This window comes from Sycon ciliatum, chromosome 1 (assembly GCF_964019385.1).
Source record: "Sycon ciliatum chromosome 1, ocSycCili1.1, whole genome shotgun sequence".
In the NCBI taxonomy this organism is placed as follows: Eukaryota; Metazoa; Porifera; class Calcarea; order Leucosolenida; family Sycettidae; genus Sycon; species Sycon ciliatum.
The window spans coordinates 45,751,804-45,771,517 of NC_088643.1; the positions used below are offsets into that span (position 1 = coordinate 45,751,804).

The 19,714-nt window shown below is 48.1% G+C and overlaps 1 protein-coding gene across 1 annotated transcript; it reads right to left on the reverse strand.

Annotated features, from left to right (window-relative positions):
• Positions 1–379: 379 nt before the first annotated feature.
• Positions 380–9,963, reverse strand: LOC135828582 (protein roadkill-like). Its single transcript, XM_065341019.1, has 5 exons — positions 8,335–9,963; positions 5,408–5,655; positions 4,826–4,985; positions 3,147–3,246; positions 380–1,424 (listed from the first exon to the last, which is right to left on the reverse strand). The coding sequence occupies exons 1-5, from the start codon at positions 9,244–9,246 to the stop codon at positions 1,402–1,404; spliced, it is 1,443 nt and encodes a 480-aa protein (XP_065197091.1). The 5' UTR covers positions 9,247–9,963; the 3' UTR covers positions 380–1,401.
• Between the last annotated feature and the right edge of the window lie 9,751 nt (positions 9,964–19,714).

Here is a 19,714-nt window from a genome sequence, read left to right on the forward strand (position 1 = left end):
GGATACTATGACTGTTCTTGCAATCATGTACATGCACATGTACACCGGACTGTGGTAGATTCTACCTCTTGTAACTAATAATTTACTTAGATCTACCACGCTAGAAGTATAACAATAATTATTATTGTGTACATGTACATGTATGTTGGAGAATGATCCTTGGCTTCAGACAACACTGTAGTCAGGCACCAATGCCAATAATGCGTGTTGTTCAGTTGCTACTGCTCAACAGTGTAGGTGGACTAAGTCTTGTTACTTGTACGAGACTCAGAATACTGCCAGTAGCCACAGATAATACAGTGGATGGGGTTCTGCCAAGCACTCAGTAATGATACATTGTACATATACATGCACATCTGAAGCATGATGAATTTTGCTTTGAGCCCAGTGCCATGGCAGTGTCAGATTTATCAGCAAGTAGGCTTATATTGCAAGAACTTTCAAGGGCATTTGTGTAGGTTGGCGTTAAATTAAGAGAGAGTGCTTTCCGTGAAGCACCAAGGAGGCAAAGCACTTCTGCACCAAGGGAAAGGAGGGCGTCAAAAGCCAAACACGTCAAGTGCGGAACATGGCAATTCCAGGCCTCTTGAAAAGTATAGGCTTTGCGGAGTGCTTATGACAGCTGCTCCACAATGTGGTTCAACCATCTTACTGAGTTTCAACATCACAGGACACACGTGTACATGTACATGATCAAGGGCATGTTTTGCTTAATTATCATAACATGCCGTGCGAGCATCTGGGAGTTTATAATAACTCATCCACATCGATACTCTGAACGTGATGGCAATAAAAGTGCGATCAAACTTGGTGTACAATGTACATGTTGTACATATGCTAGTTTCCAAGCATGTACATGTACATGTACATGTAGTTGTAGTTGTTGGGTTGAAGGGTACGGTACATTATAATTTACTATATTCCCTACCACTCATTGGCCATGGGCACTGTCAGTTGGTGGGTGGATAATAACATCTTCAAAATAATATCAATTGGAGGGAGCTAAAATATAATATCTATACATTTATACCGATGCATTGACCAACATCCAGAGTGTCCTTGGCGTGAAAAACATGTTGAATATGTTGTGGCATCGTACTGTGGTGCAGAGTTTGGGCACCAGTTAACCCTTTCCAGAACGTGCTATCAGAATGGCTGAGTGACAGAATGGATTTATCAGCTTCATCAACATGCCTGTCCATGATTGTCATCTGATGTAGCAATGTGGAGATATGAGGTGTGCGCTCACCCAGGCCACAAGGGGAACTACTCATCTCTGGGCAAGATGAACGTGATCTTCCTCAGAACTGCTGGACTGCCAATAAATGTCTGGCATGTCCGAGCGGGATGGTATCACTCCGCGGAACGATTCTTCTCAGAGCGCTGAGCATTCCTTATTGACTAAGACCATGTGGGCTGTTTGTCTGGAAAGAAACATAAAAATGCAGTGTGCAGAATACGTTCAGAAATGAATACAAGTGCTCAAAGCATACTGATCTATCTGCTCGCAGCCTTGCGCAAGATTCCAGGAGAGTTCAAATGGACAGTGTGAAAGACAGGTCCCCCGGCAATTGCTGACCCACACGCGATGATTGTGTCCATGCATCGGGCCATGCATTGGGTGGAGAGGAGCTTCAATGAACTACATTCTTGACGGACAATGTACAATGTACAAGGTAGATGCGCTGGAAGTGTTATGCTATTGCATTGGCACAGACAGGAGAATGGCATCTTCGCTGTATCATGACTTCTTGCACAATAATTATTAGCTCTGTGCACAACCAGGTTACTAGGCATACATGTACAGAGTGGCCAGCAGGGTTCAGGGAGGCCCCCAGGTCCACTCCCAGTAAGCCATTCACTCCCCAGAAAGGAGAAAGTCAACCAATTCAGTATGGCTCAGGTAACTAACAATGGCATTGTTAACTCCCACACAGCCAGATGGCTGCATGCATCACACCTACAGGCACATTCAATGTGTCACTCAGGAGTCAGAGCCTCCTACTCCATGCAGATCATGTCAGGGCACTTTCAGCTCACGTCCCTCTAGCTGCCCCAGCTGCCCCAGCTGCCCCACAAAGACTCTGGCATTAATATTATGCTTCATACAGCAGAGAAGACCTCTTTCTCTGTACACTTCACAAACTAATGAGGTTAATTACCCCAGCCAGGGGGCCAAATTGTACACACAAGTCCTTGTCCAATGCAGGCAAGAGCCCAACACCACGCAAGAAATAATAACTCTGTAATGTTACCACCTACTGTGCATGTATAGCACACATTGGCCAGATCTTTTATGATGCCCTCCGTGCATCCAGGTTTCAAGAATGTGACATGCGTGAGCTAAGCAACGTCGAACTCCCACCATTAACTTCATTCTGATAAGCCACCCTCTCCAGCTACCATTCAGATTGAAGTGCCGGGCCATGAAGAGCCTTTGATGATAGTACCTTGTACAAGCATTGCATGATGACAGGGAAGATCTAGCCATTGCTTAGCAGGGCTCGGCATTATTATAATGGAACATGATTTGCTCCAGCTGTGTGCACAATTTCAGGTATTAGGTGCAGTACTCCCGCAGTGTGCGTGGATACCACTCACCATCGGTAGTGTGTACTGTACCATGTTACTCCCCGGCAAACTCAATGAAATCACTGCAATGGGGGGAGGTACTGGATGCCTCAACCCGGGGAAAACAATACTGAAGAGTGTAATTATAAATAGATGTCTAGGCTATGTAAGCACTACAGTGCACATACCAACATGACATTGATACCTGATGTGAAGACGATTGACTGCAGAGAACCTTGTTTACCAGCCCACCACATAGCAATGTTATACAGTGTCCGGTGCCATTTTGATCTACATCGTACATCATCGTAATCAAATGTTTAGTCGCTGCATCCATGCCGGACACTGGGTGAAAGCACACATCCTAGTGTGTGCTTTTGTACAGAGCTACAGAGGAACATGTGCACATGGATTCAGCGAATGCACCATTCATCAGCCCATGGGCACCCGTAACACATGAACTCCAGCTTGTGGCATTACATGTATGCCAATACTACAATGTGCACTGTATTACTATGGCCCTATTGTTGCCCTGGTGTTTGGGTGTGTGACACAGCCCAGGATCGTGTACATACCTTTATGAAGCTTTTCATCCTCTCTGACTTGGTCGTTGACCCAGCCTTGCAGACCGATACGCTGAATGCGCCGACGACTATTAGCAAACCAAGTGGAGACCTGAGAGACGGCAGCCAAGATGCAGTGTAGCATGTACAGGTGAATCAAAACATACGCAGGACATAATACATAGACATAATACATATCCACATAGATCAACATACACACATACCATATCCCACGTGGATCAACATACACACCCTGCCATATCCCACGTGAATCAACATACACACCCCGCCATATCAGTATGAATCAACATACATGCACACACCCAGAGATAGATTCTAAACATTAATTAGCAACAGTATGTGTCAGCTGAGTATAATTATGTCACTGCTGTAGTACGCCATACTCATGATCCCTTTACACTACATAGAGCTGCATTAGTGTGACAATGGAATTACACGTGTGCTGCTGTATCTACCAAGAGCCTAATCTAACCTAGCACTGTAAGAGTGGGATGGTGTCCTATGACATCATGATGGTGTCCTATGACATCATGATGGTGTCAGTATGACATCATGAATTGTCATAAAAAGGTAGTGGAGTGGGTGGCATGGTTACGTAAGACCACTATGTGAAGGTAACACAAACAAACAAACTGTGCAGCACACCCAGGATTTCCACATACAGGTACGGTACAAGTGATTTTGCGTGCGCAACACGGTACCAATATACTCCAGACACCAGTGCACACATGTGGAAGCTACAATGTACAACCAATGATTACATGTATGTCCTAAGAACTCAGATGGTGAGCCGAGGAAAACAATTGTAACATGGAAATTTCAAAACCTGGTTTAGTTGGTGGACTCGATCGCATGACTTGTGCCCACAGTTTCCATGTTACGAATGATTATGTCAGCGAGGTTTGGGTATTTGTCGCTGATGTTGAATGCTTCCTACCAACAGTTCTGCTAAGTTACTTTTCGTGGTACGGCTCGAGTTTGCACTACACTACACTACTCAGTGAGAAATATTGCACTTTATAGGCTGTCCAACCGTCCTGCTTTGGACCAAATCATTTGTGTACATTTATTTACATGGGAGACAATTGCCTTTGTATATATTTTATATAGGTGTCCTGCTTTGGAAAGGTGGCAAGGTTGGACAGTCTGACTTTATGAGGGGTAGATTATAAGAAATACGATCAACCACGCTCTGCGTTGGTCATAATGGTTGATCTATCCCTTAAAAATATCCCTCGACGTGCATCCTTAGGCAAGATTCAGCCATCACGACGTCCAAAGCAAGCTTGGTTACGTACTTCTTTGGCTCCAATTTTCGGTTGGTTGCTTGAGAAGGGGGGGGGGGGGGGGGGGGGTATGGCTCTTGTACTTTCATTTGCTTTAACACGTGCATAAAGTATCAACTCCTAGTACGGTAGGGTTCAATATATTCGATCCCCCCCCCCTCCCACCCCCCCTCCCCCCTTCCCCCTCCCCCCTTCCCCCTCCCCCCCCCCATACACGCACACACACGCACATGTACATACACGTGCTGCATGAACACGGACACACGCCGTTCAGCCAAAGCATTCCGAGACCAACATGGCGTAGCTACTACTGTTTGTTTCTTCAATCAGATTCTGTTGTTTAATTACTCTAAACCTTTTAGAGCATGTCTTGCTTGTACTGACCTGTACAACAGTCATATCGCACTGCGATGCCAGGTACTCCTTCTCCTCTCGGCTAGGGTACGGATGATTCTTGTTGTCTATCATCCACTGGCGTAGGATCTTTGTCCTAACACGCCGTACCCGAACAGGTAGCAAACGTGCGTCACCCGCAGCTCCGCCACTGGGAAACAGGACAACAGCGACAATAACACTTAGTGCAGGGCAGATGGTGATACCTCTCTGATTGTGCCCATCCCAGAAAGAAGGAAAGAGAGAAGGAGAGAGAGAGAGAGAGAGAGAGAGAGAGAACACCGGCCAAGCCATTGCATATTACGAGAGGTACAGTTCAGTCTCAGAGTGAGCATGAACTAAGTCTTTCCAGACTCCAACCCTCTGAGATCCATCCAACAAGTGTGAAGCTGGCTGCGATGATATCCTCCTGCTTCCTCCTTGAGTGTAAGTTGGTCATGTCAAGAAGGACAGCCTTGTCAGTACATGGATAGCTTCGACTTTGGACATTTGGACGACGCAAGGGAAAAGACTGGTTCTTTTACTTGAAAGCCGATTGTAAGGAATACCAATGAATCCTGCTCTAACACTCACTCTGATCCATATCCGGACATTGTGTGATAGGAGGCAGAAGAAGCGGAAGTATGGTGATACCCGCGATCCTGATGAGCAGCTCCCACTGTCGTCACCGAATGGTGGCTATGGTGTGTGTGGTGGCTGTGCCGCGATGATGATGTCATATCATGACCGCCTCTACCACCGCTGCTGCTATTGGGATGTACACTGACATCGTTGTCACGCATGCTGCTGCCCGTCTCGAGAACACTGTTCGGTGACAGAAGCTGCAAAGCACGGCACATAGAAGTAGTAGAACACAACCTAGATCAGCCATGGGCCGCACATAAATACTTAGACAGGAATCACAACCGTCCATGCTATACATGTAACACTAGAGTTATAGCCAGATTGAATGGAATGAGGGGAGGGGGGGGGGGGGGGCTGGGAGGGCTAGTACATGGTTTTATATTTTCATATCTCTCTGAACGGGTAATCCAGCATGATAATGGAGGTCTTTTCGGCCCGGTTATGTACTGGTGTGCTGGACTAGTGACTAGTGAGAGTCTCGTCTGTGACTACATACGTGCAATGTTTCGAGTGTAGGGAAAACAGGTGTTGCTGGCAAGTCACACCATACATAATACATTGGTGAACTTGATTTCGAAAAGAGTGGCCAAACATTCAAGGAAAGGACCACGGCACAGTGTTGTGCTGCTTTGGTCAAAGACAACGAACATGGAACCTATGGAAGCAGGTGATATCCAGACTTAATGACAATGGCAAACACGGTATACCCATGTACTGCTGCAGTGCACCATGTACAGTCCATTTCAAAACTATAGACGCGTAGGGTTTTTGAAATATTTCAAATTTGGCTGGAACGTTTTGAGAATAGTTTTCGGAATATTGCTCAGGTCCGCTCCACAATTACTCTCATAAAGTTTCTAAATGATTGGATAACAGACGCCCAATTTGGAAAAAATTATGCACAAAGTGATCACAGATTTTATGTGGTATAGATGCTGGCATACCGGTTTTTGCCTAGGTACGCGTCTATAGTTTTGAAATGGACTGTAGCGTGGATTAAGAGCATTGGATGGTAGAGGCGTGGATGATAGAGGAGTGGATGATAGAGGAGTGGATGGTAGAGGAGTGGATGGTAGAGGAGTGGATGGTAGAGGAGTGGATTATGCAACGCCTCCGAGGATGATGTCGGCCGTACCATCAGGTTCACTTCAACGTTGTTTTGTGTGCACACGCAAGGGTGTTGGTGTGCCCACACGAGCACCGACTCAACAAGAACTGTAACAAGGACATGATCATACAAGGACATAGCCAGATTGTCCCTCCTCTCCTCTTCTCTTCTCTTGATTGGACCTGCTATACGACATGGCTTGATAGCAAAGCATCCAGATAGGTGGCGACCCGATACGAAGCCGCAAGACAAACTCACTAATCTCATCATTTGTGAATAAGCGAATACACATAAACGGAGCACGGCACGCACAGAATATAGTAATCGTATGAATTGGTCTGGGGTGGGGTCTGTCCAGGGTCAGCTTCCTGTAAATCACCGAGTGTCGGCCGTCAACAACACTGCTCAACTAGTCCATGATGTACTATGTACTCTCACTTTGCCTTATTCATCTTCTCCTTCATCGTGTAGGAGCACTTTGTGGCAATGGCTGCGGTGGCTGGAGCTGGACAAGCTGTAATGACGATCAACGCTGTACCACTGTTGGAAAGACGGAGCAAAAGGAGTGTATGGTTTACCTTGGAGGCTGTTCATCTCACCCGCAGTACCTGGTGCACAATGACAGGTCGGTTAACAGGCACAAGTGTCGACCTGTACCGAATTCAGCGGACGACGTGTGTATGTTGGTCATACTTCCGTCGTGTGCGTGTGTTTGGCTGCTTCATGACCAGTATCATACCTTGCAGTCACCCAGTGTATGGTGTGTGTGTGGTGTGTGTATGAAGTGATGTTCACTGGTCTAGTACCTTGTGAGTGCAACATAGCTACAGTACAGTTTGTAAGTTCCCTGTTTCCCCTGTCACCAGTACCTATTCCCAGCTCGAGCATTACCTTCGCTGTTGGTCTAGGGCTTGCCAGTATCAGTGGAGATACCCCATCCGCACTGGCGTGCCTTGCTGGCATCTGCATAACACAACAGACGACGGGAAACTCTCCCCACCTAGACGCCCCTGGCTGACGCGAAGTCAAGTCTGCCAGCATATCCTCAGGACACAACCTTTGAACAAGCGATGGTATCCTCCTCGCACGGATCTATCGTTCGACGATCCTTGGCGAAATTTGAGGAAATGAGCACGATGCCGAAGCCTGCAGCTCAGTTTTATGACGAAGTACAATGTTTGAACGCGTTCATACGTGCACTTCTTACCTCTTCTTGTCGCCGTGTAAAACGTGCAAGTGTGAGCTTGAGACAAGATCGAACATTGGAGCTCTCTCCGTCCTGTGCTTGGCTGTAGACAGCATTCCTTTCGGCAATGTATCAGCTGCTTTCAGCCCTCGTCGTTCTTTAGGTCTGTGGCATAACCTATTTCGGGACACGAAACAAACCTCAAGCCGTGTCCTCGGTGCTATCGCCTAACAGGGGGCGATGAAGACAGTGCGCTGTGCACCGGTCGAGTTTCGCCTATTTCCTAGTTTAGTTGCGACGTGCTGCCAATCGCAACGCGGTTTTCACCACACGCTCACAGCTCAGCACGTCGTTTGTAAAGACTTTGTCACTACAAATCTGTTACTCCCGTTTGCGCCCCGGCAGGGCTCGAAGACTGTGTCGAAAGTAACGGCCGCCAAGTCCAGCGTGTTTCCGACATTGTCACACCATGGCGCACTCACTTGCATGGTCACACATTATGATATCTGAAAAGCAGAACACAGTCTCAGTGTCTGTGCATGACGAAAACAATATAGCCGGGGGCATCAACGCTTTGCTTACCGTGCTGTAGTTGACGAATTGGACTTGCTTGCGTCCGTCGCTTAGACCATTTGTGCCTCGACTCGAGTGAGATTCACCTGGATACAATACACCAGCAGAACCAGCAGCAGCACCACCACCTCCAGGAGTTGCACCCCCACATGATGACTGGCTGCTATCGCGTCTTGCTGCCGATGCGTGTACGTCGTTGTCGACGGTATAACGAGAAGTGCTGCTTCTCATGATGTTAGCACCTGTACCTCCAGCATTGACAGCTCTTCCACTGCTGCCGTCCACTGCTACCACGGCATGTCCACCAACGCTTCCCGAAGCTACAGCGGACGATTCGTTGGGCCAAGGCATTCCACCTACTGCCGCTGCCGACACCGATCCAGCTCCGTCCGAACGTCGATGAAGCGTCGATAGTGAAGAGGAGGACGAACGCAGGCGGTTGTTCTGCTCCGTCGCGTCCGCACTATGGTGTTGCTGGTCCGTGGAGCTGCCATTTTGCACTCCCGGAGCGCTGATGACACGCAGGAACGTGGTGGCAGCGAAGCCTCTGCCGTCGGGACTGTTCTGCAGAGTTCGATATTCCGACACATAGGGTGCAGCTTGCACCGGTGTTACTGGCTGTGCCACTGGGCTTTGATGATGATGGTGGGAATTATTATTACATTGGGCATAGGTGGAGGCAGTGGGAGTCGGGAATGGAGCTGCAGAGATGGCAGCCGTGGGTGGAATGATGAGGCGCGCCTCGAACACCGACGGACTGGCCTCCGGTGGGGGCCAAGGTTTGGTGGGAACACAGGGAACATTCAGCCAGGTTGCAGGTTGGGCTGGGGGAGGTTGGCCATGGGCACCACCAGACGGCGGCTTTGAGTAGTGCGAGGCACTGGGATAGCAGTGAAGGCCATCTTGACCATTAGCCATCATATCCAGAGACAGAACAAACGTAGACGTATCCGCACGAAATTAATCCCTTTTCGGTATTGACTCTGCCGGGCTTTCGGGTAGGTGGAATAAAAAACTCTGAGCATCAGACGCTATGACGGACTCATCCGAACATTGTCAGACACTAGACAAATTCTACAAGACTGGCCAGAGTGGAAGAAGGTGACTGGTTTTTCTTCTGTCTGTCGGCTGCCGACTATCTCGCCAATAGAGTGACGAGCCTGCAGCTGACCAGAGACAGGCAGAGGGTTGGTGGTGATTTCCTGCCGCTTTACGTGGCTGGTGCTACTGATGATGACGATGTCGACGATGATGAGGATCATGAGGGGTATGATCCAGCTACTGATGCTGCTGCTGCTGCTACTTAGACTTGGGTAATGATGTTGGATTATGCGGAGATCTGGTGGCATAGTGCTGCTGGACTGATGCTGATTCTGGTGGTAGAACTGACAGATAGGCAGAAGCAGGCAGGCAAGCAGGTAACGTTAACCACGGATGGTCAGTCGACGACCCCCATGGCCAAGTCTCCACTCCGCGAGCCTGAACGTTCATACAGACAGCAGCCCAGTAGCACTGGCAGCAGCTTCCTGGTCTGACCAGTGAGCAAGGCGGGCGAGAAGACCTTGGGCAATTGTGATTAAAAAGGAGACTGGCTGCGGGCTGAGCCTGGGGGATTGTTACGTGCGCAGCAGTGTCCATACCCGGTGAATTTCTGCGCAGAAGGATCAACACGTCGTTCACGCGAAGGTGGCAATCCTGCGGACACAACCCGCTAGAAGCATTGGTGCAACAGCTCCGTGCAAAGTGCCACTGCCAGTGCTTAGCCGCCAGGCATGCAGACAAGATGAGAGTGACGTTACCTTCATGATAGGCTCGTTTTGGCCACAGGAAACGAGACACTGGCCACGACTTCTTTGACTGATCACGATGGTGAGACACGTGACCGCCTACCTCTGGAGAGATTGACAGCAACCCGTCCCGTGATGGGTCGATCGCGCCCCGCAAGCCCAAGGCTACACAGTCTGTACTACAAGTAGCGAATAGCGAGCAGAGCATTTGGCCCGTCCTGTCAAGATCTGGATACGTAAGGCACCATTAATTTTGATGCCTAATGTGCTGGCTACGCCTTTGTGAGCGCCATTGTGGTTGTCTGTAGGCATGCGTACTGTATTCAGAGTGTGCTGGGTAACACTATAGTGACATTGACCATGACGGTATGCGCTGAATCAGCACAATCATCTATTACTTGTACTTGGACTGCTGAAGTAGCTAGCTGTGGAAGGGATGGTAAGGGATGGTACGTACACACGGGCCTAGGAATGCGCCTGCGCAGCAGTACAAGGTACAAGATCTAGGATGATGCAAGGTGCAAAGGTGTCCTCTTTGAGACGTGTCCATCTAGCCCGCAATCAGAATTGTGTGTCGAATGGCCGCCCGACTGACAAATGACTTTCGGCCAGCCACATAGCCAGGAGTGAAGAGAAGTAGCTAAAAACGTTGCTCTCTGGTCCCCGCGAGTGCTGTGCAATGCCCTAGCTGCCAGCCACCCCAGTTGCCCCAGCCAGACCAACTAGACTTGCTCAACTGTCCTGTCAGTGATTGGGATGTGATGCGTATCACGACATTAGTACTCTTCGCGCACTATACCCTCCAACCCTGTCAAGTACTCGGTACTGTGTACGGTGTCGCACCACTGTCTGGTACAAGTACAATACCACCGTTATGGCACAGAAGTTGCAAAACGGACAGCACGCATACACGCACACACGTACACACACACATACACACACACACACCGCACACACGCACATACACACGCACGCGATCATCAGGGAATGCTGGAAATAGCGGTAGCTAAGGTTACGCTCAAAACTGCATTCGCACTGCACTGCAATCTGTAATCGCCTGACGCATCGCCCAGGACATCAATCTGCTGGTATTCCTCGGCGTCTTGCTTGTTCTCGCTCTTACTTCGCCGCCGTTGGAGATACGCAGTAACTCGCAGCTATGCACCAGTGTGGTGTAGGAGAATGGGATTAAGAAGCCTGGTACAACGTACACCGTTCCTCTTCGAGATCCGTGTTACTATGAACGAACGAGAGAGAGAGCTAGGGCTGCTGCTGCTACTGCTTCTTCTGCTGAGCCGCTGTGAGTGCGAGTAGGTGTTAAATGCTGGGCTTACATGGACGGCAGCCGGCCTGATCTCAAGCGTTTAGACAACGTTAATGTGGGGTACAAGCGGCGACTCGTGTACACACGGTACTCTCTTGTCCACTAACGATGAGCTGGCTGTTCAGTACCATGCTGTCTTGTGTATGTGCTTCTAGGACGGTTGTATGATACCGCAGTGGTCGTACTAGCCGCGGAGAACGCTGAATCTCCTTGAATTCGAATGGAACAGAATTTGACTTCCGCGGACATAATCACTGAGGCACGTGTGTGTGTTTATGTGATTGAGGCCAAGACAGTATAAGCAGTATCACTTTCGTGAGGTACACCTTTGTGGCGTTACACAGTCGTCTCGAGTCGCAGTGACAGAGATCGGTATAATCATGAAGCGAGGTTTTGTCGTCCCAAGTCTAAGGTCGGTGTCGCAGCAATGAGCTATTTTCGTGGCCACACCCTCAAGCCACAGAGGTCGATGGTGAAGAGTGCGAAGCGCAGTGACGCCACTTGTTTTCATAGCGCTCCTTCCAATCACCCCATCATTGTCGCACGGAGAATGAATAGTGCTTGCACCATACTGGATGGAGCCTGTGGTCAAAGCTCAAAGTCCCGCACAGCGTAACCGTATTTCTCACAGTGATCCGATATATCTGTCAGCACATGAGCATGGAAAAGGGAATTTCGTTGGGTGAAAATGAAGGGATGTCTGCACGAAGCAATTTCGGCGCGAGCATGGTACAAACATACCGCGGCCATGGTACAACCATTATACCTAAGCGATGCTGAGATAATATGACACGAGTGGCTCGCCTGCATTCTGTGTCTGCTTGTACAATGTACGTAGTATAGCATGCAGTGCGTCCGCATTGCGCGTTTGCTAGCCATTCCACCAATAGTTACATGTAGTCGTGTACATCGTTTATCTAGCTACATGGACACGTGGACAGGCGTAGATGCGTATCTGCCAGTGGCAAACACCAAAAAGTGTTACACGAAAGCATGTTTTCCTTGTTCCCCGCTCGCCAAAAACTAACCGACGCAACATATGAAACAAGAAGAAACCATTGTTAGGGGCTGCATGCTCGAGGTGTAGACATGGGGAAATGTCACTGTGGGCTGTGCAACAAGCGGGGAGCGGTGTCTACAACTTAGTGGTATTTACACACCAGGCAAGTTCGCAACCCGTCGTGCCTGTGAATAAGTATCTGCCAGCAAACAAAACGGTTGACGAGTGTATTTCTCCAGTAAAGAGTCGAGTTCTGGGCAAAGTGTGGAAACGGTCTCATGTTGACAGCTTGCTGCTACAAACATTCCTGAAGTTTGTGGCTACCACCTTCTCAGTCGAGTTGTTGAAAGCGAACAAAGTGTCTGACAAGGCTGCTGCCACCTGTTTGCAAAACCTCAATCTCGCTCAACTACCAAGCATTGAGTGGTTTTTAGGGTATTCGACAACAACAACAACAACAACAACAACAACAACAACAACAACAACAACAACAACAACAACAACAACAACAACAACAACAACAACAACAACAACAACAACAACAACAACAACAACAACAACAACAACAACAACAACAACAACAACAACAACAACAACAACAACAACAACAACGACGACAACAACAGCAACAACAACTGGCTATCGTGAGAATAAAGATTTGAAACAATCTCTTATTGGCCATCGTAAGAACAAAGATTTCAAACAACCACTGTATGGTCTATGAAAAAGTTTGTGTGTGGACATTGCTACAAATTCCTCGATGCTCGGTGCCACCTACATGTATACAGTACATGTCCATGCGTTCTCACAGCTGTCTAGTATTACTGATACACTTCTGCCATGCAGTCATGATGCTGGAGGATTATAAAATTAAAGAAGGGAAGTACGTGTGTACGCTCCAACTGCCAAGATGTACATGTATCACCACCTTTCAGCAAACGTGGCTGACATCAGTTACCCAGTCGCGGTAACACACCGTCATTCCAAACCGCCATCACTAACCATGTATCACTGTCACCCCTCACACACAGAGCTGAGTGCTGTCCACCCCAAGTCAAACATCAATGTTACTATGCATTGTATGCCGTACACTGTAATGGAATCTGTTTAAAGTGCCAATATAGCCCCTTTATGCACGTCACGCCACCAAGTACAAGTCCAACAGAGCCTGGGGTTCTTACCCAACGAGCCCTGTATGTACACTGTATGTACTGCTGTTACATTGTCATTGTCTCTCGTTACGTACGTTGTAGCTTACCAACCACCGATTCATCAGCACCAAAGCTAAAGGGCTGAAACTAAGCTCACAGAGTCAGTATCTGAATGTATGACTTGGACAGTTGGATTATATGCATCAGTCATTTCACTTTCTTCGACCCGATTTGGACCGCCACTTTGGACCTTGGGCCTCTCTCTACCTCTACTCTGCCATACAGTTTGCCAGTATATTTGATTAAAAAAGGGCCGCAGTCTTTGGGCCTGTTGCCCATGCTATGCTGTACAAGGAACGAGTAATACAGTCATGTAATACGCATCGCTGACTTGGACATTTCAACAGCCATGTGACGGACCGCAACCTTGGCTTACGTCCTAGCTTCGGTATATCCAGCAATCAAGTGAACTTCCTACTACTACACTGCTTTGCATAAACTAACACTGCACACACATCTACCAGATTCAGCTCTTTATGCTCTGTAGTGCACAGCACTAGCACGACTTTGGCCCCGTTCTACTTCCCAAACCGATTCGTACCATACATCCTCACACCTCCAACGCTTCATGCAGACGAGCAACAGTTTAGAGCAGTGCCAATGGCGGTGTAAGTGCTGCAATTTCCGTCACAGAGCGCGTGGTGGGCAGCCAGTGCGAACTCCACCAGGAAAACGAATACCATCCCCTTGGTGTTACGGTCACGCGCCCAGTAACCAGATAACATTTTAAAAGATCGTGGTTACCAGTTTCTCCAACGCAGGCTGCACCATGGCTGTATGCAGTCTAGCCTCTACGACCGCCGAATAGTCATTTGGTATACTCGACGTCACGGCATCAGTCAAAGATTCCTGAATAAAAAAACTGCTACGTCTGGCCTGGGTGCGCCAAGCCACCGGATGAAGACACGTATTACTATGACGCACCGCGGAAGAACAACTATCGAACACATCCATTGCCCATTGCCTTCTCTCCGTCACACGAGGGTACGAAGAAGGTGTAGGCTGTGGACGATTAGAAGTAAGTACACCAACAGTCCGAGTCGTGTGTTGCAGAACATGATAGATTGTTGCACAAATCATTAATAATTCTTCTCTCTCTCACGTTGGTACGTAGATCTACATGTACATGAGCCTCGCCTGCTAGGTACATGATTGTACAACCAAGAGTACATAACTAGGTTATGTACTCTTGGTAGATCTACAAGGTATTACTAATAGATACCCCAATGCTAGTAGTAGTACAGTACTCGTATTAGATAAACATTGTTATAGTTCACACATGCTTTTAAGAATACACGACTGACGTTAGGAGAAGTCTAAAAAAGCTCCCCTAGCATACTGAGTGAGGGTCAGAACCGGGTTCAACACCCATAATGGTTCAGATGGTCCCAACGGACCGGGGCTCTACCAACCGTGGATGGTTGTACTTGTAAGGTCACTGATTCCGAACACGTTGTCCTCCACCTAGTTTCATGCTGTCAAACCAACAACATGTGTACAATGTACTAAGGCGTATACTGAACCTAATCGGTAGCTCCTACTCCTAGCTGCTTCTTTCAGCACCGTTCCAAAACGCCACTGAATAATATGTGAGGCTATGTCACCCGTCAATGAGCAACTACCCTCGTCCATCATCTCTTTCTTGTTTTATGTTATTGTATTTCTCTTTCTCGTGGCTCTCTCTCTCTCTCCCTCCCCCTCCCTCCCTCCCTCCTCCCCCTCCCCCCTCCCTCCCTCCCTTCCCTCTCTCTCCCCTCTCTCTCTCTCTCTCTCTCTCTCTCTCTCTCTCTCTCTCTCTCTCTCTCTCTCTCTCTCTCTCTCTCTCTCTCTCTCTCTCTCTCTCTCTCTCTCTCTCTCTCTCTCTCTCTCTCTCTCTCTCTCTCTCTCTCTCTCTCTCTCTCTCTCTCTCTCTCTCTCTCTCTCTCTCTCTCTCTCTCTCTCTCTCTCTCTCTCTCTCTCTCTCTCTCTCTCTCTCTCTCTCTCTCTCTCTCTCTCTCTCTCTCTCTCTCTCTCTCTCTCTCTCTCTCTCTCTCTCTCTCTCTCTCTCTCTCTCTCTCTCTCTCCTCTCTCTCTCTCTCTCCTCTCTCTCTCCTCTTTCTCCCTCTCGCTCTCTCTCTTTCTCTCTTTCTCTCTCTCTCTCTCTCTCTCTCTCTCTCTCTCTCTCTCTCTCTCTCTCTCTCTCTCTCTCTCTCTCTCTCTCTCTCTCTCTCTCTCTCTCTCTCTCTCTCTCTCTCTCTCTCTCTCTCTCTCTCTCTCTCTCTCTCTCTCTCTCTCTCTCTCTCTCTCTCTCTCTCTCTCTCCTCTCTATCTATCTATCTATCTATCTATCTATCTATCTATCTCTCTCTCTCTCTCTCTCTCTCTCTCTCTCTCTCTCTCTCTCTCTCTCTCTCTCTCTCTCTCTCTCTCTCTCTCTCTCTCTCTCTCTCTCTCTCTCTCTCTCTCTCTCTCTCTCTCTCTCTCTTTCTCACTGGATCTCCCTCCCTCCCCAGCTGCCTTCCTATCGGTGCCTGGTCGCAGGCTATGATTCCGAGACCTCCGGTCGGATGAGCCTCGCCAACCACATCGGCACATCGCCCCTACTCCCCTTTGTCTTGTTGTCCAGTGTTATTTCAGTTGTCCTCTTCCCCTGATTATTACTATTAGTAGGGCTGTGTTTGCTAGTAAAAAAAACTAAAAACGCGAAAGATATACATGCCGGGATTGGGACGGAGAGGGCTCCGCTGCGATGTGTAGCTTTCTGACCGCTGGCTTCAGGTACAGACAGTCGATAGGGATGTAGCTGACGTACCGGCGAGGCTATTAGCACAAACAGAACTGCAATAATGATATTGTGTCAGGTTTTGTCAGTTGGTCTGTAGCTCCACCAGCGCTATTGCCGATCATGGCACAACAGTCATTATACATGTACATGTACGTGTGTGTGTGTGTGTGTGTGTGTGCGTGCGCGCGCGTGTTTGCATGCATGTGTGTATAATTATGGACTGTGTGTATCGTATGTGTGTACAGTGTGTGTGTGTGTGTGTGTGTGTGTGTGTGTGTGTGTGTGCGCTCGCGCGCACGTGTATGTGTCTGTGTGTATGCGTGCGTGTGCGTGCGTGTGTGTATGTGTGCGCGCGACTCACGATGCCCTGATCTACAATCATGACAAGCACGTCATTGTAGACTGCTTCGGTTGAGTTTGCGTCTTCGCCAACACCATGCCTATTGCTATGTACCTAAACTACCATCATAGTGCTTGTTGCGCCTGCAGTTTGCACTGCAGGGCTGATTCGGCCTTCCTTGAACCTAAGCCCGGGTTCAAAGTTCACCAAAGTTCAGTGGTCCTGGTACATGGTAGGTCTACATACATGCATGCACACGGTGTCCCGGCCTACAAACTACAAGCTACAATGTATAATTGTAGACTACATTGTAGTCCGTGAAAGCATGGCAAATCCACTCCTATTCGCTAGTTTCAGCTTTATGAATCCTCTCTTTGCTTTATCACTACAACAATGTATAATATCAGCAGGACTGACATGGGCCTTCACTGAGGTACACGCAATCCACTGCTGCTGCAGTTTGATGGAACATGTAGAGTCTACCATGTACCAGAGCCGTGTATCTTATTGCTAGTGAAGAGTCTTGTAACTCGCCTCGTATCGATGACTTTTCAGTTTTCAATAGCGCTCGCTCGGTGTCGGGTGCGGAAGGGTTGAATAGAAGGAAAGAACGGAACACGGAACGTCGTGTACCTTGAAGGTGACACTGTTGTCTGTACCAGAAGAAACGAAACCAAGGTACTACAATGATTGTGACAGTACATGTATGTTCAAATAGTGTTGTCACGAGAAATTATTTGCCAGCTCCACAGGCGTTAATACTGGCCAAATAACGTACAGGTTTACAATACTTGCACATGATTATTCAAGTGGAATTATTATCTGAGTGGTCTGGACAGTGGAACTGTGACCAGCTCTATTGAAGCTGCATGAGTGCATTGCACTGGTCATGATGCACCTGCTGTATCATGAACCCATCTTCTTGCTGCGGTAATTGGTTGTCACAAAAGTTACGACCATTTCAATCAATTTGGAGTCGAGTTCAATGTAAAAAGGTTGTGGAAAGGAGTGCTGGGTCACGTGATGTAGGCTGGTCAGTCAACTCTGGGAGATTTGTCGGGAGGGGGATATCAAAGCTGAAAGTTTTCGGAATCTTTGTTTGGGCACCACTAGCTGAGCCTCTTTTACAGCCAAACAAAATTTAATTCAGCGTGGGCACCTCTAGCTGCTACCCTCACCTGTACTGTCTTCACCTTGGGTTATTTTCTACTCACGACATCTTCATGCCTTTTGCATTTTTGTACTGTTTCCGGGATAGTTTGCCGCGGTTGGCTTTCACCCTTCATTTCACATTCCGTTGTTATTGGCAGTCGTTTGACGAGCCAGGAAATGTTGAATTAATACAAACACAAACAAAAGGCACCCAATTCTCTTGCATGATTCGTGAGCAAGCTAGTCCTGGGAAATCTACAGTCTATGCTGCAGGTGGCAGCGCCACGTTTAGTGTAATGCACACCAAAGTACATGATTGTACTGACTCTAAGAGAGTGGACTGGGACGGAAATTTGGGATTCACGGTACCATTGTATGGTATCCTTTCTTCAATGTGTATACTCCATGATGAAGACCCAATGTTGTTGTTGTATACTTTATTTATAGTGGAAATCAAAACAGGCAAAATGCCTAATAACATTGGACCCACTGTGAATAACATGTTAAAGGATATTGTGGAGAAAAAAAAAAAAAAAAAAAAAAAAGTAGATACAAGAGAAAAAGAGAAAGGAAAAAATGACGGAAGGTTGGTTGCAATGGCGAACATTTGGAGGTATAATAATTATTGACTGCAGTGTAAGACTGCGATGGTGGTGGTGGTGGTGGTGGTGGTGGTGGTGGTGGTGGTGGTGGTGGTGGTGGTGGTGGTGGTGGTGGTGGTGGTGGTGGTGGTGGTGGTGGTGGTGGTGGTGGTGGTGGTGGTGGTGGTGGTGGTGGTGGTGGTGGTGGTGGTGGTGGTGGTGGTGGTGGTGGTGGTGGTGGTGGTGGTGGTGGTGGTGGTGGTGGTGGTGGTACTATGATGATGTTCATGGTACCCGGATGGTATAACTAGCTAACTGAGTAAGGTTGAAACTGTTCCTGGCTACGTGTACTTCTTGAAGTTTCATGGCCTGTCTGACCAGGAGATGGTACAAACTCGTTGTATCACCGGGGAGAATTTAAATATATTCTCTCCCTGCTCAGTGCACTGTACAACTGCATGGTCTGACATGCTGCGATTGCATTTCCTTGCGGCAAGTAAATGTGTGCACAATGATCGAGCCAGTCCTGACTGAAATACTAATGATGGCTGGACCGGAAACAACAGAATGTATAGTGTACACAGTGCAGGAATGTGCAGCAGGTAGCAATCAGTGGCTGATTGGGTCAGTGTGCTACACCAAGCATTGACTGAGAATGCACAACTGGGGCTATACTGTGGTATTGGACATGTACATGCAGCAGTACTGAGTACACGTGTATGCCTCACACCTTGTACTGTACGTGGTACTAATACTATTGCTTCAGCAGTAGTTAGTAGTGCAGTGGCTGTGTGTATGCTAACTAAGCTTCAGCGAGTTCCAATATACTTGTGTTGGTACTGTTGATCGAAATGGTACGTGCTGTCATCACTACACCTGAACCTTAACGATTTCTTGCTGCAGGCTATCTGCTAGCCCGGGCCAGGGCCATGTCACCCCAGGACCCAGGTACAGTACATGGTACAACCCCATCATGTACCCACTTTAGATCAAACTGGCCCAGGCGATGTGCGTCCAGTCATCTAGTTACCTACTGTAACTCCCTGAAGCCCTGTCCCTGGCTGTCTGCTAATCACGCCTGGCTGTGACTAGTACATGGCCCTGCCCAAGGGCCAATCTGAACAAGCTAGCCTACGTAGCTTTACCTATTCTGCACATGGCACTGTATCACAGCAGGAGATGACACTGTCGGTGGCAGTTCCTGCGTATAAGGCTTGCACTTATGACAAA

Excerpts from the sequence above, each read along its gene's own strand:
- LOC135828582 (XM_065341019.1), bottom strand. The coding sequence starts at position 9,246 with ATGATGGCTAATGGTCAAGATGGCCTTCACTGCTATCCCAGTGCCTCG. Across the intron at positions 3,247-4,825 it reads GCGATATGACTGTTGTACAG|GTCTCCACTTGGTTTGCTAA; the intron begins GTCAGTACAAGC and ends GCCGTCTCTCAG. Across the intron at positions 1,425-3,146 it reads GGATGAAAAGCTTCATAAAG|ACAAACAGCCCACATGGTCT; the intron begins GTATGTACACGA and ends GTTTCTTTCCAG.